Source organism: Ochotona princeps, chromosome 24 (assembly GCF_030435755.1).
Source record: "Ochotona princeps isolate mOchPri1 chromosome 24, mOchPri1.hap1, whole genome shotgun sequence".
NCBI lineage: Eukaryota > Metazoa > Chordata > Mammalia > Lagomorpha > Ochotonidae > Ochotona > Ochotona princeps.
Genome location: NC_080855.1, coordinates 25,222,211 through 25,246,399, shown reverse-complemented (window position 1 = coordinate 25,246,399; position 24,189 = coordinate 25,222,211). Strand labels below are relative to the sequence as shown.

The 24,189-nt window shown below is 59.2% G+C and overlaps 1 protein-coding gene across 4 annotated transcripts; it reads right to left on the bottom strand.

Moving 5' to 3' along the window:
* Nucleotides 1-23,057, bottom strand: SETD1A (SET domain containing 1A, histone lysine methyltransferase). Of its 4 annotated transcripts, XM_058680849.1 has the most exons (19): nt 22,899-23,056; nt 22,175-22,339; nt 21,872-21,967; nt 19,878-20,148; nt 16,040-16,161; nt 15,584-15,810; nt 14,506-15,346; nt 13,619-14,374; nt 12,988-13,164; nt 12,780-12,867; nt 11,776-11,933; nt 11,549-11,636; nt 9,722-10,066; nt 3,001-4,062; nt 2,511-2,683; nt 2,322-2,432; nt 2,105-2,224; nt 816-953; nt 1-739 (listed from the first exon to the last, which is right to left on the bottom strand). In XM_058680849.1, exons 2-19 carry the CDS (start codon nt 22,322-22,324, stop codon nt 566-568), a joined length of 5,097 nt encoding a protein of 1,698 aa, XP_058536832.1. In that variant the 5' UTR covers nt 22,325-22,339; nt 22,899-23,056; the 3' UTR covers nt 1-565. The 4 variants fall into 4 exon arrangements, with proteins under 4 accessions (XP_058536832.1, XP_058536829.1, XP_058536831.1 ...); XM_058680846.1 differs by having other exon boundaries at nt 2,322-2,683; nt 22,899-23,057; XM_058680848.1 differs by having other exon boundaries at nt 2,322-2,683; nt 9,722-10,012; nt 22,899-23,057.
* Nucleotides 23,058-24,189: the final 1,132 nt, after the last annotated feature.

The window sequence follows — 24,189 nt, the reverse complement described above, 5'->3', positions numbered from 1 at the left end:
TTATAAAAATGTGGCGTTGGGTTTGCGCTATTAACATATATACAGTCCAGCCTGACACAAGACTCACCTAGGACCCCCTGGTCAAGCAGCAGGGGGCAAAGGTGACCTGCAGGGTCAGGCGGGAGCACAGAATGAGGCAGGGTTCCAGGCACAGAGTCCCTGGGACTGGGAGCGCAGGGCCCCCCCAGGGGGAGAACATGGCCGCTGCCCCTAGAGACCCCTAAACCGGGGAGGGGTGCACGCAGGGCACGAGGGGAAGTCCCCATTAACACAAAGCATGAGGGCTGGGCAGCCCCCCAAGAACAGGGTCTGTACAGGCCGGCACCCCAGGTTTCCACAGGAAACAGCTGCTGGCAGCTACAAAACATTTACAGCTTCTTCTCCGCAAAGAAAAAAAAATGAGGGTGAGGTCAGGGTGATGGTGGGGGGGAGGCTGAGCTGCCCCAACCCCTCACTCGGAGATGGGGGCGTGCGGGCCCCACTGGACCCACTAAGGCTGGGGGTGCGGGGCGCTCGGAGACCCAAGGGGAATAAATAGGGGCGCGGGCGGCGGGCCGGGCCCACCTCAGTTGAGGGAGCCCCGACAGCTGTCGGTGCCGCACAGACACGGGATCTTGGTGTCCTCGAGCGGGAACTTGTAGTCGTAGGTGATTTCCTCGTCCACGCCAATGGGCTGCTTGGAGTAGATGACGATCTTCTTCTGCGCCTCGATGGTGATCACCTTGGCGTAGCAATTGGGCTACAGGGAGGGCCAAGTGAGCTAGAGCCCGCCCGAGCCAGAGCCCGCCCACCCCAAGGCCCTGCCCCCCACGCACCGTGCAGCAGTGGTTGATGAACCGCGCCAGGTTGCCACACTTGGTGGCATCAATGATGGTGTCGTGGTCCACGCGGAACAGATAGCTGCTGCCGATGCCCTCCTGCACATAGCGCTTCTCCCGCATGTCAGCCACCATCTGGGAGGATGGAACGTGGGGGTGACGGGCCTGCCCCCTCGGCTTTCCTGCATGCCCCTCTGATGGTCACCTACCCAGGTGCCACCTCCCACTCCCACAGCCAGACTCCAGGTGTTGACTTGCCTTTGCTTCCAGGAACCCTCCTCTTCCTCGCCCCCTGGCTGCCATCTCAACTAGGTCACCCTCAGGCCACCCCAGGGGGGCCTGCACTGTACCCGCCCCTGCTCAGAAGAGCCACTGGCTCCTCCAAGAGCACCTGCCTGGTCACAGCGGCCCCCGGCTGCGGGGGGCTGGGGCAGTTCCGGAAATGCCACCAGCCACTTCACGGACTACACTTCCTCATCTCTTCTCCTAGGACCCTCTCTCCATAGAGAGAGCCACCACTGGCCAATGCAAAAAGCAGGTTGGCTGTGTTATGGCACATGCCGGGGGAAGGAGCAACTCCCAGCTCCCCGAGATGGGGCCCCTGAGCCCTCTGCTCTCTCCTCAGTGATCCTGCTCCGTTCTGGCCTCCAGCTGCCAGCGGAGCAGTGGGGACTCCGCCCACACACCATCTCCGGCCAGAAGCCGCCTCAGTGGAACTGCTTGGCAGTGTCCCCCAGAAGTCCTAGGCGCAGCAAGTCCTGCGCCAGGATCATGGCTCATCTCGCGCACACCCCTGATGGTTCAGGGGAGAGGACCTCACCTTCTGTCTGGCCCTTGGTCTCCACAGCCAGCCCCCTTACTCTTGCCCAAGACCCCCTCTTCGGGCCACACCGTGGGCCTCTCACAGCCCCACATCATGTCACCGGGCACTCCCTGCCCGACCTCCGGGCTTTCACATGCGCTGCCCCTCCCCTTACCTGGGCTGGGGATTTCGTCCCCATCTTGCAGCTCCTGTCTTCAGGGTCACCGGCTCCTACCACCTCTGCCACTTTTCCACATTCCCACACCCTGCCCTGCTGGTCACTTGGGCCTGCCTTCCCCCTTCCCAGGGTCTGCCCAGTTTGCTGCCAGGCTGCTTGCTGACACCTGTCACTAACGGCTGGCGGGAGGTGGAGAACAAAGAGGAGGCTCAGCTCTCCCAAGTGGATGGAGCTCATGGACCCCTACAGGTGCTGCTTGCCTGGGGCCAGCTGGGCTGAGCCAGGCTGGGCGTGCAGCCTCCTCACCTGGCGGATATTCTGGCCCACGTACTCGATGACCATCTCGTCGGCTGCAATGGGCTCCATGGCAAACAGCCCCCACTCATGGATCCGGCTCCGGCCAAATCGGAGCTTCTTCTTCCGGAACTGAGGGGTAGAAGGGAGATGGTGCTGCTGCAAGCCCCAAGACCCAGCTCCTGCCCTGGGTGAGGGTGCCCAGCTCATACAGCCCTGTGCCCCTCACCTTGAGCTGGTTTAGCTTCAGCAGGTCGCTGTCCATGACGGCAGAGGTGCCGATGGCACTCAGTAGCCTCCGCTGCTCCGAGCGGCGCTCAGAAAGCACTCGGTTAGTCCCCTGTGAGACAGGAGTGAGATGAGTGACAGGAGGGGCTGGGGGGGAGGTACCTGTGGGCGGTAATGCAACAGAGCCCACCTGAGTGTCTGCTCCTTCCAGCTGCCGGGCGGACACAGGGCACACGTCCAGGTACTTGTCCTTCTCCTTCTTGCTGATGGGGTAGTAGCCCTCGCTGCGGGCCGAGCCTGTCTGGTGTTCCCGGGGCCCATCTAGGGGCCGCCGCTTGCGTTTCGGAGTGTTGAGGTTGGTGAGTGCGGAGTGTTAAGGAACAGCACAAGTCTTGGCTGGCCTAGCCCTGCTGCCTACTATATTTTGCCATCCACCCCACTCCCGCCCACAGCCAGGTGGCTGGCCTGAGCTGGCAAGCCCGCTCCCAGGAGGAGGAGGCCAGGGACCGAGCAAACCTCAGAGCTGCGCCTTCTGCCTGGCAAACTCAAGGAGGCACAAGGCTCAGGGGTTGTAGGAGGAACCCCTGGACAGACCGCAGCCCCGTGAGCTGGAGAGGCAGGGAAGGAGACAGGTGCGGGTGTGAGGAGAGGCCAGGGGAGGCCAGTTTGGTGCAGGATATTGGTGTGCTGGACCCAGTGGGTGTCATTGAGCCAGTCGGCCCCGCTTGTCTGCTGCAGCAGCTGCTCATATGTGAGCCGCAGGTATCTCATGTCCTCCAAGTCCAGGCCCGTATTCCAAATGTCATACAAGATGGTCATCTGCTCAAACTCACTGCGGGGCTCGAAGGAGGGTGGCGGTGGTGGCGGTGGCGGTGGCAGGAGGGGTGGCCGCCGGCGCCGCGTGTGGGAGCGGAGGCTGCGACGCCGGAGGGCGCCCTCGCCGTCACTGCTGCTGCTGCTGCTGCTGCTGCTCTCCGACGACTCGGACTCCTCCTCCTCTTCCTCCTCCTCCCCGGTTTCCTCTGGTGGCTGCTGTACCTGCTGCTGCTGCTTGGGCTCCTCTGCTTCAGCCACCACCACCTCAGGGGCCTCCAGGACCTCATCTACTGGGGAGCTGAAGAGGGCTGCAGGGGCGGGAACAGGCTCTGGGGGTCGCGGGGCTGGCGTGGAGGGCGCGGGCTTGACGGCCAGGGCGTAGTTGTGCTCCAGCAGGATGTGACTGAGCAGGTTGCTAGGGCGCTCGGCCTCATCCGAGGTCTCTGTAGCCTCTGAGTCGTCACCAGTAGGCAGGGTGGCTAGCCCACGCCGGGCTGGGGTCAAGGCCAGGTCAGCAAGGACAGCCAGGTCCACTTCTGTGCCCGGTTCAGCTTCCTCTTCTTCAGCTGAGCGGCCTCGGCCTCCAGCCCGGTTCCGACCCCCTCGGGACACATCCTCGGGCCAGCTCTTGACCAGGGATGCGTGGTCCAGTGGCAGGTTACGAATGGTCCGCTCTATGGGCCGCGGAACTTTGCGAATGACTGGGCTGGGAGCCTTAGCCTGCAGTAGGGCGGCTGGCGGAGGCTCTGGGGCTGGCACTTCTTCCACAGCAGAAAAGGAGACGGTTTTCCGACGCTTCTTGGGTGGGGGCAGGAGGGGGATAGGGGAAGAGGGGCGTTCCTCAGGGCGCAGGGTGGAGGCAGGAAGTCCAGCTGGGGGCTGCAGGGACGGCTGGGGCACGCTAGGAGGTGGCTCCTCAGTGGGACCTGGGAGGAGGTGCAAGCAAGGGAAGAGAGGCAGGTAGCTAAGGGCAGGCGCCATGGGCTCCAGTCAGGTCCCACTGCTGGCTCCCAGGCAGCACTCACATGCCCGCCCGCCCACCTCCCTGAGCCTTGGGGAGAACGGCAGACATGTGGTCCCGACGTGCTCAACCCAGGATGGCCCTCTGCACCTGCTAACCCAATGAGTGCAGCCAGCATCCTTCCCACAGCTCACACCAGCACCCAGCCCCAGTGGGAAGGAGTGGGAAGGGGAAGGCTCCACACAGCACTTGGGGTCTAGTGGTCTCACCAAGCCTGGAGTGACAGGGACAGAACCACACACAGGTCAATGTTACCAACTGTACCCTCTAAAGATCCAATTAACTGGTTCTGCACTGAAAAATCCATTATCTCAGCCACGAACAACAGTCTTGGTTCAGCACGGTGAAAGCCACCCCCTCAGCCTGCTAAGCACAACTGGGGGTGTGCCCTGGTGTGGGGAGAGTAGCACAAGTCCCCCCAAGAGGCAGGGACACAAGGGCCAAGGAGCAGGCCGTGGAAGAGTTTTAGAAAGTTGGAGGAAAACACATACCATGAGAAAACTATGCAAGAATTTCAAAATGACCTTGCACCAAGACATCTTATCTTTCTGAGATTCCTTTCTATGTCTCTGAGCGGGGCAGGCCATCTTTCTCCCCACCCCGGGGGCAGCCCGCATGCGCCCTCAGTCTCAGTGCAGGGCCACGGCTCCAAGATGCCGTGCCTGCTGGCCACCTGGAACCCTATGACTGCAGCATGGTGCAAGGCAGTGTTCTGTGCCCTGTGCCAATCAGGGCCTTTCGTACCTTAGCACATCTAATTCTCTACTACCTCTAACCTCCCACACCAGGAACCCGAGGCATGGATGAACAAGCTGCACATGGCCACACCCATGGCAGTGACAAGCCACGATGTTTCACCCTAGGTCAGTGGGCTCCAGGCCTCAAAGAATTGGTTAGTTGGCTGCAGGCCTGGCCCCAGAGGGCAGTGAGCTCAGTTCCCACACTGCTTTCTGCCCCAGCCCTCGGAGCAGGAACCTCAGCCTGCTATGTCCTGGACTCGGGGTGCCCTGAGCCCTCACAGGAGTACCCCAGACTCAGAAGCTCATGAGCTCTGCAGCTCCCTCCCAGTCCATAATCCTCTCCCCATGCTGGGCAGTTATCCATCCTGGCCTCTGTTCGTGAAACCAGGACCCCTCACTGCTCAGCCTCTCAGATGCCCCTACGCTCCTCACTGGTGCTCTAGCGTAGCAGATGGTGCCAGGGTGCTTGCCCCAACAGCACAACTCCCTCCTTTCTTAACCAACTGCGCCCTGGGGCCCTCCAGCCAGGCAAGGCTATCCTGAACTGACAGGATTCACCTCTGGTCACCAGCCAACCAGAGAGACTTCCCTGAGCAGGACAGGAGCCAGGGGCCATCAGCAGCCTCTGGTGGAAGCCCGCACACTGGGAAGGACGAGGTGAATAAGACTGGAAGGCAGAGAGGGACCCTGTGGCTGTTTGCTTCCTGTCTCTGGGTTCCAAACGTATGCTACCAACAAGCCTCTTTTACTGCTGAAACTGCTATGACCAGTTCCTGCTACAGAAACTCCCCAAACCATTCACGAGGGCCCCCCGCTTCCCAGGAGCCTCCCTCTTGCCTGGTGGCTGTGGCTGCCTTCCATGGGCTCCAGCCGCTGGCTTTCCAGCCCACCACCAGCCTTGATCTCACTAACCTGGCTCTCCCTGACTCGCTCTGTCATTCTCCCAAAACTCAGCCCCTGCCTTACTCCCTTCCTCTCCCACCCCGCTGTGTCCTATCTCTCCAGGTCATCACACCTCCACTCATGTTCATCGTCAGCCACCCCTCAGTGGACACACACCTGCCCTGACCAACCCAAGAGACTCCACAAAGGACTCAGCCTTGACCCTGAGCCTTGGACCACAAGCCCAAACGTATCTCTCCAGTTATTCCACTGCACCCTTTGGATCTGCCTGTCCAGGGCAGGGAACCTTTGCATAGTTACAACACCCCTTGTGGACCATATGAGGTGACCCACTTGAACAATCAGCCTGCTGGGGGCTGGTGCAGTAGCATAACACAGTCATTCTGAGCCTGCTAGCATCGGCATCCCACACGGGCACCATTTCATGACCTTGCGGCTCCACTTCTAATCCAGCTCTCTTCTTAGAGCCTGGGAAAAGAGCAGAGGCTGACCCAGGTCCTCGGGCCCCTGAACCCACACGGGAGACTCAGAGGAAGTTCCTGGCTCCCTACTTTGGATCAGCTCAGCTCCAGCTCTTGCAGCCATTTGTGTGGAGGGAATCAGTGGATGAAAGATATCTCTCTCTCCTCTATAAATCTGCCTTCCAAATAAAATAAAATAAAAATTCTTAAAAAAAAAATACAATAAGCTCACTGTACGTTTACTCAAGTGTGAGTCCTGCATGTAGTTGCCTTGGCAGGGCCAGACCAGACGATTTCGCTGACCTTGTGTGCAAGGCTGGGAGCGGTCGTCCCCCACGCCAGCTAGCCTGTCACCCTCCTGAATAAACGTCTCTCTCAGCACCAGCCCTGCCCCACCCTATCTCACAGCACTCCTCAGCTCCATGTACGGACCCTGCATCTCCTCTACCTAGGCACCTGACCACAGCCTTCTGCCTTCCATGCCAAGCCCAGTTGCAGCAAACTCCTGCCACCTTCCACCCAGGCTCCCTGCACACTCAGGCCACAGGCAGACAAGTTCATAGCTCCCCAGCCCCGGGGCACGTTACCCTGGCACCAGCTCCCCTCTGCTCAGCCCATTTCCATGCCCACTCCCCTATAGGCCAGGAGCCTGCCCAGGTCTCAGCCCCTGTGAGAAGCTGACCCCTGCCTCAAGCTGCCTCTCCAGCCCCAGCTGGGGAACCCTGAACTTGTCCCTGCATCTCAAATTCCTAATTTGTGAAATGAGACAATACAGGAACATCACTGTGGCTGGATGAGGCAATGAGCTGTCAACATGCTGTGCCTGGTGCCTGCACATCAGGGAACCAACGTGCTGGCTGAGGACCCCTGAACTCTCTTCCGTCTCAGCCCAGGAAGCCCACCGGCTGTACGCCCTACCCTTCGCACTCCTCAGCCATTATCACCTGGCTGCAGTCTGCACCACTCAACTGAAATTGGTAAGGTCACCGATCATGACCCAAACTGTCAAATCCAACAGACCTCCCCCTGGGTCCTGAGGTGGGGCACACCCTCACATAAACACTAGTTTCATTTATTTTCACTATATACGAAGGGAGCCAGAATTCACTTCTGGTCTCCCACATTGGTGGCAGAGACTCAAGCACCTGAGCCACCATCTGCTGCCTCCCTAGGTGTGCATTAGCAGGAAGCTGGGGTCCAGGTGGGGGCAAGGGTACGAATATAGGTGTCCCAAGAGGCGTCAAGAGATCTCTCAACCCACTGTGCCAAACGCCAGCCCTTCCTGTACACCTGAACCCCGTGGGGCAGAAGCTGGCTCCTCTTCGGCCCCTTGGCCCCTCCACAGCCTCCTGTGGCTGCTACCTTGGCTTGGCTTATCCATCTCTCACAGGACTTCCATGTGTGCCCTGGGGACACAGGAGGCTCACACCCACACCCTCACTCACCTTCAGTTGCCATCGCCCCCCAAGTCTCTTTCTGGGGCATCAGCTCCATCCACCCCATGGCCTACGCTTCTGCCTGGAGGTCCCAGAGGTGCCACACGGCCAACCTCAACTCAGCTCATCCTGGTTCTCCTTCCTGCATTTCCTCCCCCAAGCAGTAATCTCACCAAGCTAAATGCTCCTTCTCCACCCACATCCCTACCCCTCTGGACCTCAGGACCAACACCCTGCTGTGCCAACCTCAGCCGTGTTCCCTCAAACCTAATACCACCTGATCTCCACTCCAAGTAGCACCTGAGACACACTTCTGGCCATGCCCCTCTCCTTCCTGAGGGAAAGCCCAGCAGGTCTAAGCAAGGTCCTCTATGACTCAAAGCGATGGGGAGAGAAGCCAAGCCTTCAGTGGAGGCCCCCAAGGCTCTGTCCTGCTCTGGGTATGTCAGTGCCACCAGGTCCTCTCGCAGGTAGTGGCTATCCTAGGCCACAAGATTTTCCAACGTCCCAAAGAGGCTGGGTCACCTCCAAAGCATCCATCCTGAAAACCACCTGGCCGACTCCCAGGGCTGGGTCACCCCAGCACCAGCTACCACCACAGCTTGCCCACGTGCTGCAACAGGCACTCTACTGTCCCCCTGTACCCATGCCAGCCCCACTCCAAACTTTCTCCACAGTGCACCTTGTTAGAACATAAATCTGATCTCACCGTTTCTGTTCCCTACTGCCCACGAGATAAAGACCAAACTCCTCCTACGTTTCCAGGCCAGCTCTTGCCCACCACTCATGCAGCTGGGCCAGCTCCAGCTCTCAGTTCCCAGGCTCAGGTTAACGTTCTCCTGCACCTTCCAGGTTGGAGCTTCCCTGCCGGAGGGCCTCGGCACTGCCCACCGCACCTGGTCACCGGCTCACTGCTGCCATGCTGACTTTGCCAAGACTCCGCCTAAGCACATCTCACTTGCAGGCTCGGCTTCCCAGGGCCCTGTGCTCTCCTTCCTGGGTTATCCGTCTGTAACCTCACACTGGCCTCTGTACTCGCCATTCCGCCAAGCCATCTCCCTACACACCATCAACTTCCTGAGGGCAAGAGGAAGGCCCGCCGGGCGCACAGCCGTATCCCTTGCAGCTTCTGTCTGGCTGCAGCAAGTACTTGGTGACCCTGCAGAGTCCGTGCATGGCAGCTGACACGGTAGCCAGGATGCCACACGGGAAGGCTTGAGCTCTGCTCCTGATCCCAGCTCATCATATAATCAGCACTCGGGTTCCCTGTACTGCACGGGCCATCCAGACTGAGCTCCCAGGTCCCAGGTTTAACCAGCCATTGTGGCCATTTGGGGGAAGAGACCAGAGATGGATCTCATTCTCTCCTTCTCCCTCTGTGGCTCTGCCTTCCAAACAAACATAAATAAATCGTCAAAACAAAAAACTGATGTCTGAACATGTCACTCAGAATAAATTATCTGCATAGGATTTAATAACTAAATATGCAAATCCACAAAAGAAGGCAATGCCAGAAGTGCTCTGAATTACTGTGTCAATATTTGTTCTTGAGATATTTGCCCTTTAATCTCCTGTATATACACAGCACATGTTAAAGAATGGGCTTTGGAGTTGGCAATGCGGTGTAGCAGGCAATGCTGGCATCCCATATGGGCACAGGTTTGAGACTTACTACTTCACCTCTGGCCCAGCTCCCTGCTAATTTGCCCAGGAAATCAGTAAAGGATGGTTCAAGTGCTTGGGCCCCTGCACCCATGTGGGAGGCCTGGAAGCTCCTGGCTTCTCAGCATCAGACTGGTCCAGCTCTGACTGTCACAGCCATTTGAGGAGTGACCCTCATACAGAAGACTCTCCTCTCTCAGCTTCTAAGTCTGTCTTTCAAGTAAACAAATACATTAAAAAAAAGTGCTTAAGAAAAACAAGGAGCAGGAGGAATGTACGAACTGGGAGTTTTTCTCCTACTTGGAAGAGTCCTGCGTTGTGGTTCCACAGCCCACTCTGAGCCTCACCCCTGCAGCACCTACCTGCCGGCCGGCCTGGAGCTGGGGACTTCTCCCGCTCGGTGCCAGGTGTGATGGGGGAGGCAGCGATGCCCTCCAGCCTGGGCTCATCCACGAACGCTGCTGGGAGCACTGGGATGTCTCGGGGAGGCGGTGAGGCAGAAGGAAGGGTTGGTGGCTTCTCCTCTTCCTCCTCTTCCTCTTCATCCGAGGACTCAGATGACGATGACGAGGAGGATGAGGAGGTGGAGGAGGTGGAGGAGGAGCTGGAGGAAGTGCTGCTGTCCGAGTCCGACGTGCTGCCATTTTCACCATCTGAGTCGGCATACAGAGAATGTTTGGAGGACGAATCGCTTTCCTCGTCCTCGCCTGGAAAGCCAGAAGGGGCGGTCAGGCGAGCGGGCCGACCCTCTGCTGGGTCAAGCTGTGGGTCCATGCACAAGCTCCCCATCACAGAGGCTGGGCTGCACGGGAGGTCAGGCTGTCGCAAAGATACGTGCTCACAGCGGTCCAGCCACAGGGACGAGGTGCAGGCAAGCCCTGGGCCATGCTGTGAGGAGCAAGTCTGGGACCGTGGCCCCAAAAGGATGCTACAAGAAAGGCCAGGGAGGGAGAGTACATGCCCTTGGCCTTCCCAGGGGAAGCAGAGACATCAGAACACAGAGCTGGAGACCGCCTGTCTCGCAAGCCGTCTGCTCTGAGGACTGACACTTTCCCAAAGTGGGTCCTGGGGACACGGAGGGCACAGTGCCTGCTAGAGGACTTGAGCCAGAAGAGCCTGGAAGACATGGCCCGCCCTCAGCCTCTGGGAGAACGGCCACATGGGCAGGGCTTGGAGCAATCTAGGCATTGCACCATCAGAAAGACAACAGGGTAAATCCAAAGGGAGGTGGGTGCTGGTGGCACCACAGGGGACTGGAGGAGGAGAAGCAAGAGCCCGACGACAGAGACCACAGCACGGGGCCGGCAGGCCATCTTGTGGAAAGCACTGAACCCAAAAAAGATGTTAGCAAAGAAGCACCAGGGTCAGAGTTCAAGACCTGTGTGGGCAACATGAAGACGGAACTGGAACAGAGGGAACAGAGTGGGAACAGAGGCAGGCCAAGCTCCGGGCCCCTGGAAGCAGATGCACCTGCAGAGTTAGCAGCTTGCACGTGACTGCCGAGCGGCCCCTCAGCTCAGCACTCCCGCCACCCAGGCCTTGTCGCAGCAGCTCCACACAAGCATGTCTTGCCTGTCACCCAGCAGCCAGCCTGTCCCCTGAGCCCAGTGGTGGGCTCTACCCCTCGGTCCCTAGTTTATCTTTTTCAGAGCACAGATCTGTCGGAAGAGGCAGGACCAAGCCACCTCCTCTCCTCCTGGCTCTGCAAGAGCAGGTATCACACTGCCTTGGTCACTGCTATGTGGCCGGGCACACGGGACAGACTCAGGGCAGAACTTAAAAGATGTACCCCAGGCCTCAAAAGAACATGGGGCAGCACGCAGGTGTCCAACCAAGGGACACAACAGGCTAGGAACAGCAGCTGGAGGGAGAGAGGTCAGCTCTGAGAAGAGGGTAAGGCACAGGCTGGGGCATCCGGGCACTATGAGAGGACACGCCTCCATCTAGGGCTTGGAGAGAGACCGGGGCCCCACTGGGCAGTCCTCAGGGGAGAGCAGAGCAGAGTGTTTGAGTACTAGGATGCTTGTTCCCAAGAGGCCAGGACTCCTAGGGCTGAGGCTCAAACAGCTGCTCCTGCAGAGGGCAAATGTGACCCAGAATCTAGCAGGATGGCTGTGTGGGTTCAGGGAAGGGCTGGCCATGTGGCCCATGCCTTCCTCCCCTAGCCAGACGTAGCCAACTAAGCTCACCATCGGATGCCTCTGCCTGCTTCTTAGTGCTATCCATAGGTTCCTCCCGCTCTTCATCTTCTTCGTCTTCTTCCTCATCTTCCTCATCCTTGAGGAAAAGGACAAACAGGGACTCAGGTTGAGATGACTGGTCCTTGGAGTGGCTAGCTGCCTAGGCTCCAGTGCAGAGAAGCAGAGCGGGAACCAGGACTCAGCAGATAAACTTCTGGCAGGGCCTGGACCCTCACCTTCTCTGACGAGGACTCCTGGGACGCCTCCTCCCCTTCACTGTCCAGGGCGAAGGACTTGCGATGCTTGCCCTGGGTCTTGCCTCGCTCTTCCTCTCGCTTTGGAGGTTTGGTCCCCGGACGGCCCGGCTCTCCAGCTTCCTTCTCCCGCTCAGGATCTGGGCCAAGTGAGCGGCATTAAGAACCTCTGCTGTCAGCAAGGGCCCCCATTCCCCTGCCCGCTGCGAGCAGCTGTACCCACTGCCCGTTCACCTTCCTGGCTTCGCTCCACAGAAACCAGAACACCTATTCACTGACACGTCCCAACCCTCTGCCCTTTTCTAAACCAGGGGAAGAAGCTGACTTGTCAGGCCCAGCCTTAAGGAGTGCTAAGGCCAGGGGGTCTCCAGGGAAGCAGATCTGACTAGGCAGCCTCACACACTGACAAGGAAAGCCATGGGCCTAGCAAGCCAGGAGAGGCAGGGGAACAGGAGAGGTGGGTGGACAGGAGAGGCAGGGGGACAGGAGAGGCAGGGGGACAGGAGAGGTGGGTGGACAGGAGAGGCAGGGGGACAGGAGAGGCAGGGGGACAGGAGAGGCAGGGGGACAGGAGAGGTGGGTGGACAGGAGAGGCAGGGGGACAGAAGCACCAGGCAGCCCTGTGCTGGGATGCTGCATTTCACCTTGGCCCTCTAACTCTAGGAACTAACGCTGCCCTCTACATGGCAGGTAGGAGATCAAAGACAGAACACCCTAGTTGGCTCTCCAGAGTGAGTAGCACACCCTACTCCCGGGCAAGCAGGACACTCTACGCCGGGGCAAACCACACATCCTACTTTAAGGATACCCCACTCCAGGAAAAGCAACACAGTCCACTCCAAGGTCAGCATACCCCACTCTGAGGCGAGCCCCTGGCTCTGCCCAGTGCCGGGGGCTCCCCTCTGCTCCTTGCCCTCAAACCCCATCTCATGCTTCCCTAGCAGAATCCAACAGCCCCACCACCTTCGTCCTCCTCTCCCACTCACCATCCTCATCTTCCTCGGCTGGAGTGGAGGGCCGGGGTCGCTTTTCCTCGCTGGCCTCGGAAATTTCTGATGGCTCTTTCCGCTTCACCTGGGACGGGACAGAGAAGGAGCCCACTGGGAACCTGAGCACACACAGGTCCCCAACAGCCCTACCCAAAGAGGAAGGGCTGCTCCCCTGCACCCGCTCAGTAAGGCCATATGCCAGTACCTTGAATGAAGGCAGCCGCAGGGCCCCACGCAGCCCTGATCCAAAAGCGAAGGCCTCAATGCCTGTGGTGCCCCCGCTCTTGGCCCAGTCTACCAGGGACAGCAGGCCTGGCTCTTTGAGCTTTGTCTTCTCTTTATCTTCCTCCTTGGCTTGCTGCTTGGCTGCATTCTGGAAAGGCTGCAGGCAGCACAGGGACTGAGCCCCAGGCCCATTGCTGCCCGAGAACTACCCTGAGACCCCACACACACAATTGCATCCACTTGCCCTGCTGGTTGGCATGGATCTGCAACACTCCTCTAACAACACGTCTTCAAAAGTTTGCTAGCGTAACCTACTACTGGCGGCAAACAGCAGGCCTTATTCCCCCTTCACAGATGGTGGAGTGGAGATTGAAGGCCAGAAAGACTCAAGGACTTTGTCTATCATAAGCAGGCAGTGGAACCAGGACAAAGCTCTTCCAACCTCACGACTGGGTGTCCCCCCAAACACCCCTACCTCACTGGCATATTCCTGAGTGCCTAAAGCCTCGTCCTCTGGGAGCCAGGCCGTGCTCTCTCCTGGTCTGCACTGGGCAGGCCGGAGCCTGAGGTCTCCCTCAGCCAGGGCCTGGCGCCCGTGCAGCACCCCTCACCTTAGCCTTCTCTTCCTTGCTCTCCCACCACTGGTCGAAGGCTCCAAAGGCCACATTCTCCACCATCTTGCGGTTGAGGTCTCGCTGCATGATGCTCTTCATCTCTTGCACCAGGGTGGCCAGCACGCGTCCCACAGTGCCTGCTGACTGCAGGGCCTTGCTGTCAGCCAGCTCTGTCTCCTCCCGGGGAGGCGGCCGTGCCTCTTCTCCTGAGCCCGAGGAGAGCAGCGGCTCGGCTGTCACGGGCAAAGGCAGGTGGTAGGGCTCCCGGGAGTAGGTCCCGCGGCCTTCCTGGCCTTGTGCATACAGCGCATAGGGCAAGCCATAGGCTGCCTCTTGGTGGGGTGCGAAGGGGAGGAAGGCCTCCCCAAAGGCGCCCCCTGGGGGCCCGGCTGAGGCAGCCGTCAACCCCTTGCCCTGCCGCAGCTGGTGGAGCCGAGTTAACATCTGGGTCTGCATCTGGAAGGACATTGGCATCCCTCCCCACTGAGCCCCAAGTCGATCCATGAGCTCCAGAGAATTAACAAAGTCATAGATGTGGGGGGGTGGGGGCGGGGGCCCGTCGGGGCGGGGAGGGAGGAGGTAGGCAGGCTGGTGAGGGTAGCCAAGGGGAAGGGAGGCCAGGTAGGGAGGGGGCGGGGGTGGGGGTGGCGGTGGGGGTGGGGGCTGCTGGGGTGGTGTTGGGGCTGGAGGGGGCGAGCCGCCCCTGTCGTCATCCGAGATGTCCATGTCCTCGCCTGAAGAGCATGGAGAGGCCTGTGGGAGGGCAGAGGGAGGTCACCCAGAGTGTCCTTCTGTCCCCACGGGCTGCCGACTTCCTGTTCCTCTGCCCAGGGCCTGCCCTGCCTCCCAGCTCCCTCTTCCAGCTGACTCCATGGAAGACTCACCTGGCTCTGTCCGTTGGCCTTGGGAGACTCCCGGGGGGCCCCTGGGTCCCCACTCCCTGTCGGTGCCACATCCTCAAAATTCGCTGGGGCCGGAGGGGGCGTGCAGGGCCCGTGACCCGCCCCGGAAGGCACCTCGCTCCCTGGTTCTCTGGCCCCGGGACCTGTGCTGCTGCTCTCCTCCTCCTCCTCCGTGTCTGAGGCCAGGAAGGAAAACTTGGAGCGCTGCTCCTTCAGCAGCATCTCGATGCGGGAGTCCAGGCTGCTATGCTGCGCGAAGGGCACGCTCTCGTTAGTGGTCTCCGGGGCCGGGGAGCCAGAGCGTGCAGGGGAGGCCGGACGTGGGGAGCTCCGAGCTTCTTCTCTTTCGGGGCTGGGCCCCCCAGCGCCTCCACCTGGTTCTGGAGGCTCTGGTGGGGGCGCCTCGGAGGTGGGAGGACGGTAGTCCTGGTCAGCGGGCCGGCCGGGCTCGGGGGGCAAGTAGGAGGTGTAGGAAGGGGGAAAGCGCTCGGCTGTGTTCTCAGCGAAGGGGGTACCCACAGGCTCCTCCCGAGTCCCCCGGCGGGGTGGGTAGGAAGCATGGCGCTGGTAGCGATTCCAGCTTTCATAATACGCTGGGTAGCTGGAGTCAGAGCCACGGAACTGAGACGCTGAAGGAACGGAGGATGAGGAGGAGGACGAAGACAACGAGGAGGACGAGGACGGGGTGGCGGTGGCTGCAGTGGTGGCTGAGATGGCTGGAGAAGCGGTGGTGGGGACTGAAGAGGCAGAGAAGTGGCGGCGGGAAAAGGAGTCTTGGTAGCTGTTCTCGGCCCGCCGCGGCTTGAAGGAGGCCGATGTCGCACTGAGGAGAAGACAGGCAGTTAGAAGACAGGCCCACGGTGGCTGGTCCCACGCGACTGGCCCGCAGCCCTGGAAGCAGGACTGAGGGCTGGGTTTCTGGCCAGGACGCTCCCTGAGGACAGCAGTTTGTTGACTGAATCCACAGGGAAACTGGGATGAACAGCTTCCACCAACTCTCCCGGGCCGCAAGGGGGCAGCTCCCTGCACCTGACATGGGCCCAGAAGGGGTGCGCCCTACCTGCTGGAGTAGGCAGAATCCTGAGAGTAGGGGGTGCTGCCCCGAGATGTATACGGGGTGCCTTGCGAGGACTGAGGGGTGAACTGGCCGAAGGAAGAAGGGGTGTCTTGCCGACTACTGGAGAAGCTTGTGTCCTGGGAGCAGGGAGTGCCGTTGCCAGGGGTGCCCACAGCAGTGCCCGCTGGGTAGGCTGCAGTGTCTGAGGAGGAGCGGCGGCGGGATTCAGTCTGGGGGAAGAGTGGGGCCAGGAGGAAGAGGACATGAGCACCTTTGGAGAATCGGCCCTCCCCCCAACCAAGGCTCCCAGCCCCCCAGCTTCAGAAGCATCTCAGTAGCTTTCCTGCCCCTTTTCTGCACTTCAGTCAAGTCCAGATCCTCCTGGCTCCAACTCCTGCTCCTGGTCCCCGAGGCCCCATGCCCACATGGTGAGGGCTGCAGCTGCCTCAAGCTTCTCACCGTCTCAGGGGCTGCACCAGAGCCCTGGAACTTCTCGCTGAGGGCCTTGCCCCCTGTGGGCACAGTCTGAGGGGTGTAGGAGCCATTGACAATCAGTTCATAGTACTTCATTCGCTGCTGTCCTGGAGGGAGGGAAGAAGGGAGGGAAGAGGAAGATGGGAGCCAGCGGTCATGGGGGGAGAGCAGTTCCTTCTGGGCCTACTGTTGGACTCTTTCCCGGGCCTTAAGTCGCCTACCATTTTCTGGACTCCTGTGTTTTCAGATTCCAGTTTCCCTGTGTCATCTCCACCTACGAATCTCTATACAACACAACCTTGTGGCACTTCACAGTTTACAACGACATTCACTACACTGAATGATAATCAGGACAAAAGCATCCTTGCTTTATGAAGAAACTGACCTGGGGTGCTAATGTTGTGGCCTAGTGGGCTGAACTGCTGCCTATGAGGCTGGCATCCCATGTGGTCACTGTTCTGTGTCCTAGCTGCTCCACTTTCAATCCAGCTCCCTACTGATGAGCCTGATAAGCAATGGAAGATGGCCAAAGCATTTGGGTCCCTACTACCCATGTGGGTGGAAGACCTGGGATGGAATTCCAGGCTCCTGGTTTCTGCCAGATCCAGCCCTGGCCGTTGCAGACACCTGAAGAGTGAACCAGTGAACGGAAAACCAATCTCTCTCCGTAATTTTGCTTTTCAAATAAACAAATAAAAGGATCCCATATGGGCACCAGTTCATGTCCCGGCTGCTTCACTTTCCATATAGCTCATTGTTTATAGCCTGGGAAAGCAGTAGAGGGTGGTCCAAAGCCATGGGACCCTGCACCAGCATGGGAGACCCAAAAGCTCCTGGCTTCGGACTAGCCTCGTTATGGCTGTTACAGTCACTTGAGGAGTGAACTAGCAGATGGAAGATCTTTCTGTCTCTCCTCTCCATAAATCTAATCTGCCTTACCAACAAAAATAAATAAATCTTTATTAAAAAAAAAAAAAAAAAGATCTGGATAGAGCTCCTGGCTCCTCACTTCAGCCTGGCCCACTCCTGACCAAGGCTGCCACTGGGGAGTGACCCAATGAACAAAAGATCTGTATCTGTGTCTCTACCTCACAAATAAATAAAATCAAACAAAGAAAAACAAAACAAAACAAAATGAATTGACCTGTATCAAGCCACAGAGCAGGTTGGGAGCAAGGGGCACTCCTGCCCAGTCTCTCTGATGCTAACTGTGACCCTGCTCACACTCCGCATCCCCAAAGAAAGCCACCAGGATGAAGCAGAGAAAATCTTGCCCACCCTGCATGACCTTGGGGACGTGGTAAAACGTTTAGGAATTTTGAGATCTCCCATAAATACCTACATTTCTGACTTTTACTTTAAAAGTGAATTTGGGGAAGGGTCAGCATTGTGACATAGTGAGTAAAGCCACTCCCCACAATAAGTATCCCATACAGACGCTGGTTCAAGTCCAAGTTGTTCTAATTTGGAACCAGCTCCTTGCTAACGGCCTGGGAAGCAAGCAGCATAAGTTAGCTGAGATGTATGGAGCCTGGTACCCACGGGAGAGACCTAGAAGAAGCTCCTGGCTCCTGGTTCCTGGCTCTGACCTGGTCCATCCCCAGCCTTTGGGGTTACTTATAGCCAGTGAACCAACAACTGACTCAATCTCTGTGTCTCTCCATCTTTCTGCTTTTCAAATAAGTAATAAAAATCATTATTTTAAAAATTATTTCTGGCCCGGCGGCTGAAGTCCTCGCCTTGAACGCCCCGGGATCCCATATGGGCGCCGGTTCTAATCCCAGCAGCTCCACTTCCCATCCAGCTCCCTGCTGGTGGCCTGGGAAAGCAGTCGAGGACGGCCCAATGCATTGGGACACTGCACCCGTGTGGGAGACCTGGAAGAGGTTCCTGGTTCCCGGCTTCGGATCGGCACGCACTGGCCCGTTGCGGCTCACCTGGGGAGTGAATCATCGGACAGAAGATCTTCCTCTCTGTCTCTCCTCCTCTCTGTATATCTGACTTTGTAATAAATAAATAAATCTTTAAAAAAAAATTATTTTTAAAAAAGATTTACTTATCACTTGAAGATCAATTACACAGAGAGGTCTGCATCCTCTGGTTTGCTCTCCAAATGGCCTCAACAGCTGGAACTGGGCAGGCTGGAAACCAGGAGCCAGGAGCTTCTTCCCAGTCTCCCATGTGGATGCAGAGGCCCAAGCACGTGGACCTTCCTCTGCTGCTTTCCCAGGTGCATTAGCAGGGAGCTAGATGGGAAGTGGAGCAGCCAGGATTCCAACTGGTGTCCATATAGGATGCCAACACTACAGATGAACAGCTTTATATCTGCAACAGTCCTATTAAAAACCTTTTTTAACAATTAAAAAGCAAAAAGTAAATTAGGAAGGTTGGGCACTGGGTCTAGTGGTTAAGATGCTAGTTTGTGAGCTGGTGTTGCAGCACGGCATATTATGCCGCTGCCTGTAGCACATTTCTCATATTGGCCCCAGTTCAAGACCTGTCTGTTTCACTCGGACCCATCTCCCTGCTAAGGAAATTATTGGAGGATGGGCCAAGGCTTTGGTCCCTGCGCAGCCAAGGAAGACCCAGAGGAAGCTCCTGGCTTTGGCCTGACTCAGCTCCACTCACTGTGACCACAGTGTGGATCTCACTGTGAATCTGTCCTTCAGGACACACACACACCATATATATATAACACACACACATGTATAAGGATGCCACCTGGGATGCCGACATCCCACACTAGAGTGCTCTATGTTCATGCCTGGCTCCCAGCTGCAGCTTCCTGCTCAGGGCACACTGTAGAAGACACTGGCAATGGCATAAGCAGCCGAGGGGGAAAGATGGATGTAGCTACCAGCTCCTGGCTGCTGTGTGGCCCAGCCCTGGGCTGGGGAGAGAACCAATGGATGGGAAACAGCTGTTCCTCACAAAAGCTTTTTAGAAGAGAAAAATAAAACAAACTTGGGAATTGGCCCTAGTCCCCACCTGCAAGCTGGCTCATGCTTCCCTTGACGCTGCAACTCCGGTGCCCACCAACCTGCCCCCCCTGCTGTCCACAAAGCCACCTGGACCACGGCACTTACTTAAGAGATCCCCGAGTCTCTGTCTGAAATTTCAATACCTAAAATGTAACTGAGAACACAGGATTTCTGAGACCTTGATGTGCAAATCAGACCCAATTTACCACAGCTTTTACTCATTCTATCTCATAAGGTCCTTCATGCTTACTCACACACTGCTTCATTGACTTACACAAAGAAACAGCAGAGTGCTCCCAACTGCTGGTTCACTCTCTGAATGTTTGCAACGAGACTGGGCCAGGCAGCTGCGGGGAGCGAGCTCAATCCAGCTCTCCCCCTCATGGCTGTCGGGGCCGCACCAGCAGGAGCCGTGGTGTGGCTACCGCCTCCGAGGGGTCATGTCAGCAGGAAGCTGGAGTCAGGAGCCAAAGTGGGTGCCAAACCCAAGCACTTGATACAGAACACAGGGAATTGGCCAGCAACTTGTCCCCAAGGCCAGCTGGCCCTCCCTGGATGGTCACTGGACACATAGTCCATGCAGCAGCACCTGGTCATCCTAGAGGTACCGTTCAAGCAGCAACCACATCTGCATCAAACCACCTATGTCCCAACTTGTCTTCAGACACACACCTGGCCCTGACAGCTTCACTCCCAGCGGCCTAAGCCTGACCTCACATGCACACAACCTCTGCGGGCCAACCCCCAGCAGCAGGCGGGGTCCTCTCCCAGCACCTGGAACCTGACCCACACGCATACAACCTCCGCGGGGAGACAACCCCCAGCAGCAGGCGGGGCCCCACCTTTGATGTCAAGCTGGGCGTGGATAATGTTGCCCATGACGGAGGTGAGGTGCAGGTTCTTGACTGTCTCCTTGGCGCCCCGGGTGCTGGTGAAGAGCACCCGGGCCAGGCCCAGGTGCTTGCGAGTGCGGGGGTGAAGCAGGATCTCCACCTCTTCCACCTCGCCATACTTGCGGCACATGTCCTTCAGGAAGGTTTCCCGCACGTTGTCATTCAGCCTTGCGAAAGTCACTTCCTTCAGGGGGATCTGTCCGATGTAGAATTCATCCAGCTGTGGGGAAAACAGCAGGACTCTAGGATCTGAACATTGGCTACAGCTGCTCTGCCCTCAGGGAAACGGTAGCGGCAGCACGCACAGCTCAGAGCAGCAGAACAATGTGTGAAAGGGCACGACGGGTCACATCAGCAGCGACCTTGCTCTTCCCTGAACTCTCCTTGCAGAATTACAGTGAGAACCATGAACAAAAATACACAGAACAAGACATCAACCCTTGTGCTCCGGGGCTGGCATCATGACAGTGAGTGAAGCCATTGCTTGCAACACAGGAATCCTGTGTGGGCACCAGCTCCTGTCCTGGCTGCTCCACTTCCACCCCAGCTCCCTGCTAATGCTCCTGGGCAAGCAGCAGAGGATGACCCAAGTGCTTGGGCCCCTGCACCCACACAGGGGACTGAATGAAGCTCCTCCCTTTGGCCTAGCTCAGAGCTGGCCACTGAGCCACCTGGAGATTGAACCAGCAGATGGAAGATCTCTCTCTCCCCGGACCCCTGACCCAGCTCCAGATTTCAAAACAAATAAATATATACCAAACTAGATTACAGAGAAATACGCTATGAGTTCAATTTTTGCTAAGTGACTTCACAGACTGCACATGAGAACTACAAAAATGGGGAAAAGGATGCTGGCTCAGAAGAGCGAAAACGTCAAGAGACGCACACACCACAACAGGCCCCAGCGTCAGCAGTGGTGGGAGCCAGGTGAAGGAAGGCCTGGATGGAGCAGCAAGAGAGGGGCTCTCTTCAAAGGCTTCAGGATGCACACAGGGCTTTGCTCAAATGCCCAGGACTTTCAGGACATGGAAAAAGAAAACAACCTGGCATTTTCTATACACTGCAAACCACACCAAGTGCATGTAGTATTCCTGCCAGGCCGGACTACTAACCACACATGCCAATGCCCAAACCCATGGACCTGGCAATACGAATCAGAACCAGGGAGAGATGACAGCAGGAAGCAGCAGGCAGAGGAGAGAATAAGGGTGAGAGGATCTGCTCTGCCAGAAGGAAACCGCAGCGGGAAGAGTAAGGAGGAAAGAGTCCTCGGTGCTTGGAGACAGGGTGAGCCAAGGGAGGGGCCCACAGCGGAGGAAAGGCAAAGCGACCCCGGGGTCAGGGGGAGAAGCAGTGCTCCTGCACAATCTGTCAGGACCGGGAGTGCCCCCACCAAAGCCTTCAAGGCCCAAGTTCAAGCGACTGAGCTGGCTGGAAACAGACACTTGGAAGTCATGGACATTTAGGTAACTGTCCAAGGCTGAGGTGGAAAGAGAATTGCCCAGGCTGAGAACAAGCAGGGGTGTAGGACCCCAATGACGACCGAGAAAGGAGGAAATCCGAGTCCCTTGTCATCCTGAGGCTCAGTGCCCGGAGCGCCCAGCACCCTGAGATCTGGGACAGCAGATCAGCGCAGAGGTGTGGGGCCGCACGGCAGTGGCCATGTCCCTCCCCGACAGGCTGAGGGTGTGTGCCAGCCTGTCATCGTGCTGCTCACTGTCCAGGAACGCCAGGTGCAGGAGCTACCCTGCCATCAGCACTACACCAGGGACATTTCACTCCCACCTCCTGCATGGAGCACCTCAGTCCCCCACGGACCTGTCACAGGGACTGACAGCCGTTCACTAGCAAAGCCCTGCGTTCAGGCTCTGCAAACACATGGGTGCCCGGCCCCTCCACACCCTCCCGGGTCTCCCAGCATGCCCGGAGATGCTGACACCTACCTTGAACTTGGGCACGGGGAGGGAAAAGTCTCTGCTTTTGGATCTGACATGGCAGCGGGGGTCTTGCAGGTCTTCCACCGGGATGTACTTAGAGTCCTGGGGAGGAAGGCGGGGTGCAGCACCCACTTCAGGACCACAGCAGGTAGATGAGCCCCAAGGATCCCCGCTGGAGAACCCCCCCACCCGCCTCACTCCAGAGCGGGGTTCAAAGGCCTGCTCCAAGAAGAGGCCCAGCGGTGACCACAGCAGGTGCAGGGCTGCAGGAGGAGGGACCCAGCCCTCCCTTGCCCCCAGGGCACTCACGTTGACGCTGAAATGGACTCCATCGTAGCGGTAGACCTTTTGCGAAGGCCTGCGCAAGGCAGGGTCCAAGGCGGGATCCACGATGAGCTTGTAGTTCCGCCACTGGAAGCTCGGGGCTTTTTGCCCATCTCCCCCACCTTCTTGATCCATCTCTGCTCATTGACACTGTGCAGGGAAGGGAGGAGACGCCAGAACACGGGCTTAGGCCACACTCCCCGGGTGTCGCTGGCCGGCTGGCCACCCCCGACGCCACGTTCTCTCATCCCTCCAGCTCTTCCACACTTGACCAGGGACCCGGGGCTCGCCCTGGTTTGGTCCCCAAGACCTCTCCATCTCCCAACTCTCTCCTCAGCCACCCCCCCGCCCCCCGCGCGCCCCTCTTCCTTACCTTCCTGCTCTCCCCCAGCGCGCACCCCTACTCGGCCAGGCGCAGGCCCCGCCCCCCGCCCCCTCACCGGCCAGCGGCCCGGGCCAAGCCCGGCTCCCGCTCCTCCAGGGACCGCTCCCGGCCCCGCGCCCCGATCGCTGGGCCCCGAGAGGTGGCACCTCTGCGGGGCGTTGAAAACACCGCGAGACCGAGCCCGAGCCCCGATCGGGGCGGCGGGGGGACGCCGGGGGAACGCGCGCCGCTGCCCTCTGCACTGCGCGCCCCCCCACACCACCACCACCACCACCCAGCCCCAAAATCCCGGTCTCCGCGCACGCGCGCCGCGGCCCCACTCACCCGCGCGCGGCGAGCGGCTCCCCTCCCCCCAGCCCGCGCGGCAGCTCCGCGGCGCGAGGCGGTGGCCGCAGCGCGAGACCCGGCCCCGCAGCGGTGGCGGCGGCGGCGGCGGCGGCGGCGCCCCCCACCACCACCACCTCCCCGGCGCGCGCACCAAACACCACCGCCACCTGCGCGAGGCCCAGCGAGCGCCGCGTCGGCGCCCGCACATTCGCCACGGGCGCTGCGGGGACACCCTCGGGGGCCCAGGGTCCGGGCCTTGCCTTAGCCGGCGCCCTGGGAGGCTCGGGAGTTGCGGCCCAGGGAGGCTGGAGAGCGGCCGCATCCCCCGGAGAGTAGGCTTCGCCACCACGACCCAGCTGCTCCGGCCTGTGCTGCTTGACGAATCGGCGGCGACCAACGCTGCGACTGGCCTCGGAGGGATAGGGGGCGGGGCGGCGGGGCGGCCAGCCAGGGCTGGGGAAGTTGGAGCGGCGCGTTGAGCGGACGCAGATTCGTCAGGCGGGCGGGGCCAATCGGAGGACGGGATGCGCGCTCTTCGGCTCCCGGGCCCGGGGCCTTTCCTGGCGCGGCCAAAGGTCTGAGAAGCTGCAGATTCGCCACCGCTCCTGGACTCAGCCGTCGCTTCCCTTCATCCGCCTTGGTGGTTAGGGGGAACGAGGGAAATTAACGCCCGGGCAGCCAAGCCCTGTGGGCCGGGTCGGCCACTTTTTTCGAGATCGTTCTTACTAGCACCACTCAGAGGACAGCCCCCTTCGGACCCGGGGAGGAAGGAACGGCTGCGGCCCAGCGCTCCTGCCAGGGTCTGCCGAGCCCGCAGCCGCCCGCGTATTTCTCACAAAGCAGCTTGGCGAATCTGCGGAGCCTGGCGGGGGCGGGGCAGAGCGCGGGGGCGGGGCCGGGGCGGGGCCTGGCGTGCGGGGCGCCCGGGGTGCGGGCCGCTTCCTGGAGGACCAGACCGGAGAAGGGTGCTCGGGGTGGAGCACCAGCCCCGGAGAAGGGATTCCTGGAGTGCGGGCCGCTTTCTGTAGGACCAGCGTGGAGAAGGGGCGCCTGGGGGTGGAGGACCAGCCCCAGAGAAAGGATGCTCGCGGGTGGAACACCAGCCCCTAAGAAGGGGTGCCTGGAGAAGGGGCGCTTCAGGACCAGCCTTGGAGAAGGGGTGCTGGGGTGCGGGCCGCTTCCTGAAGGACTAGCCTGGAGAAGGGGAGTCCGGGGTGGAGGACCAGCCCCTGAGAAGGGATGCCTGGAGTGCGGGGTGCTTCCTGGAGGACCAGCCTTGGAGAAGGGG

Coding starts and splice junctions, on each gene's coding strand:
- SETD1A (XM_058680846.1), bottom strand. CDS start 22,324: ATGGATCAAGAAGGTGGGGGAGATGGGCAAAAAGCCCCGAGCTTCCAG. Junction 21,968..22,174: donor GAGTCCATTTCAGCGTCAAC/GTGAGTGCCCTG, acceptor CTTCCTCCCCAG/GACTCTAAGTACATCCCGGT. Junction 15,347..15,583: donor GATTCTGCCTACTCCAGCAG/GTAGGGCGCACC, acceptor TCTTCTCCTCAG/TGCGACATCGGCCTCCTTCA.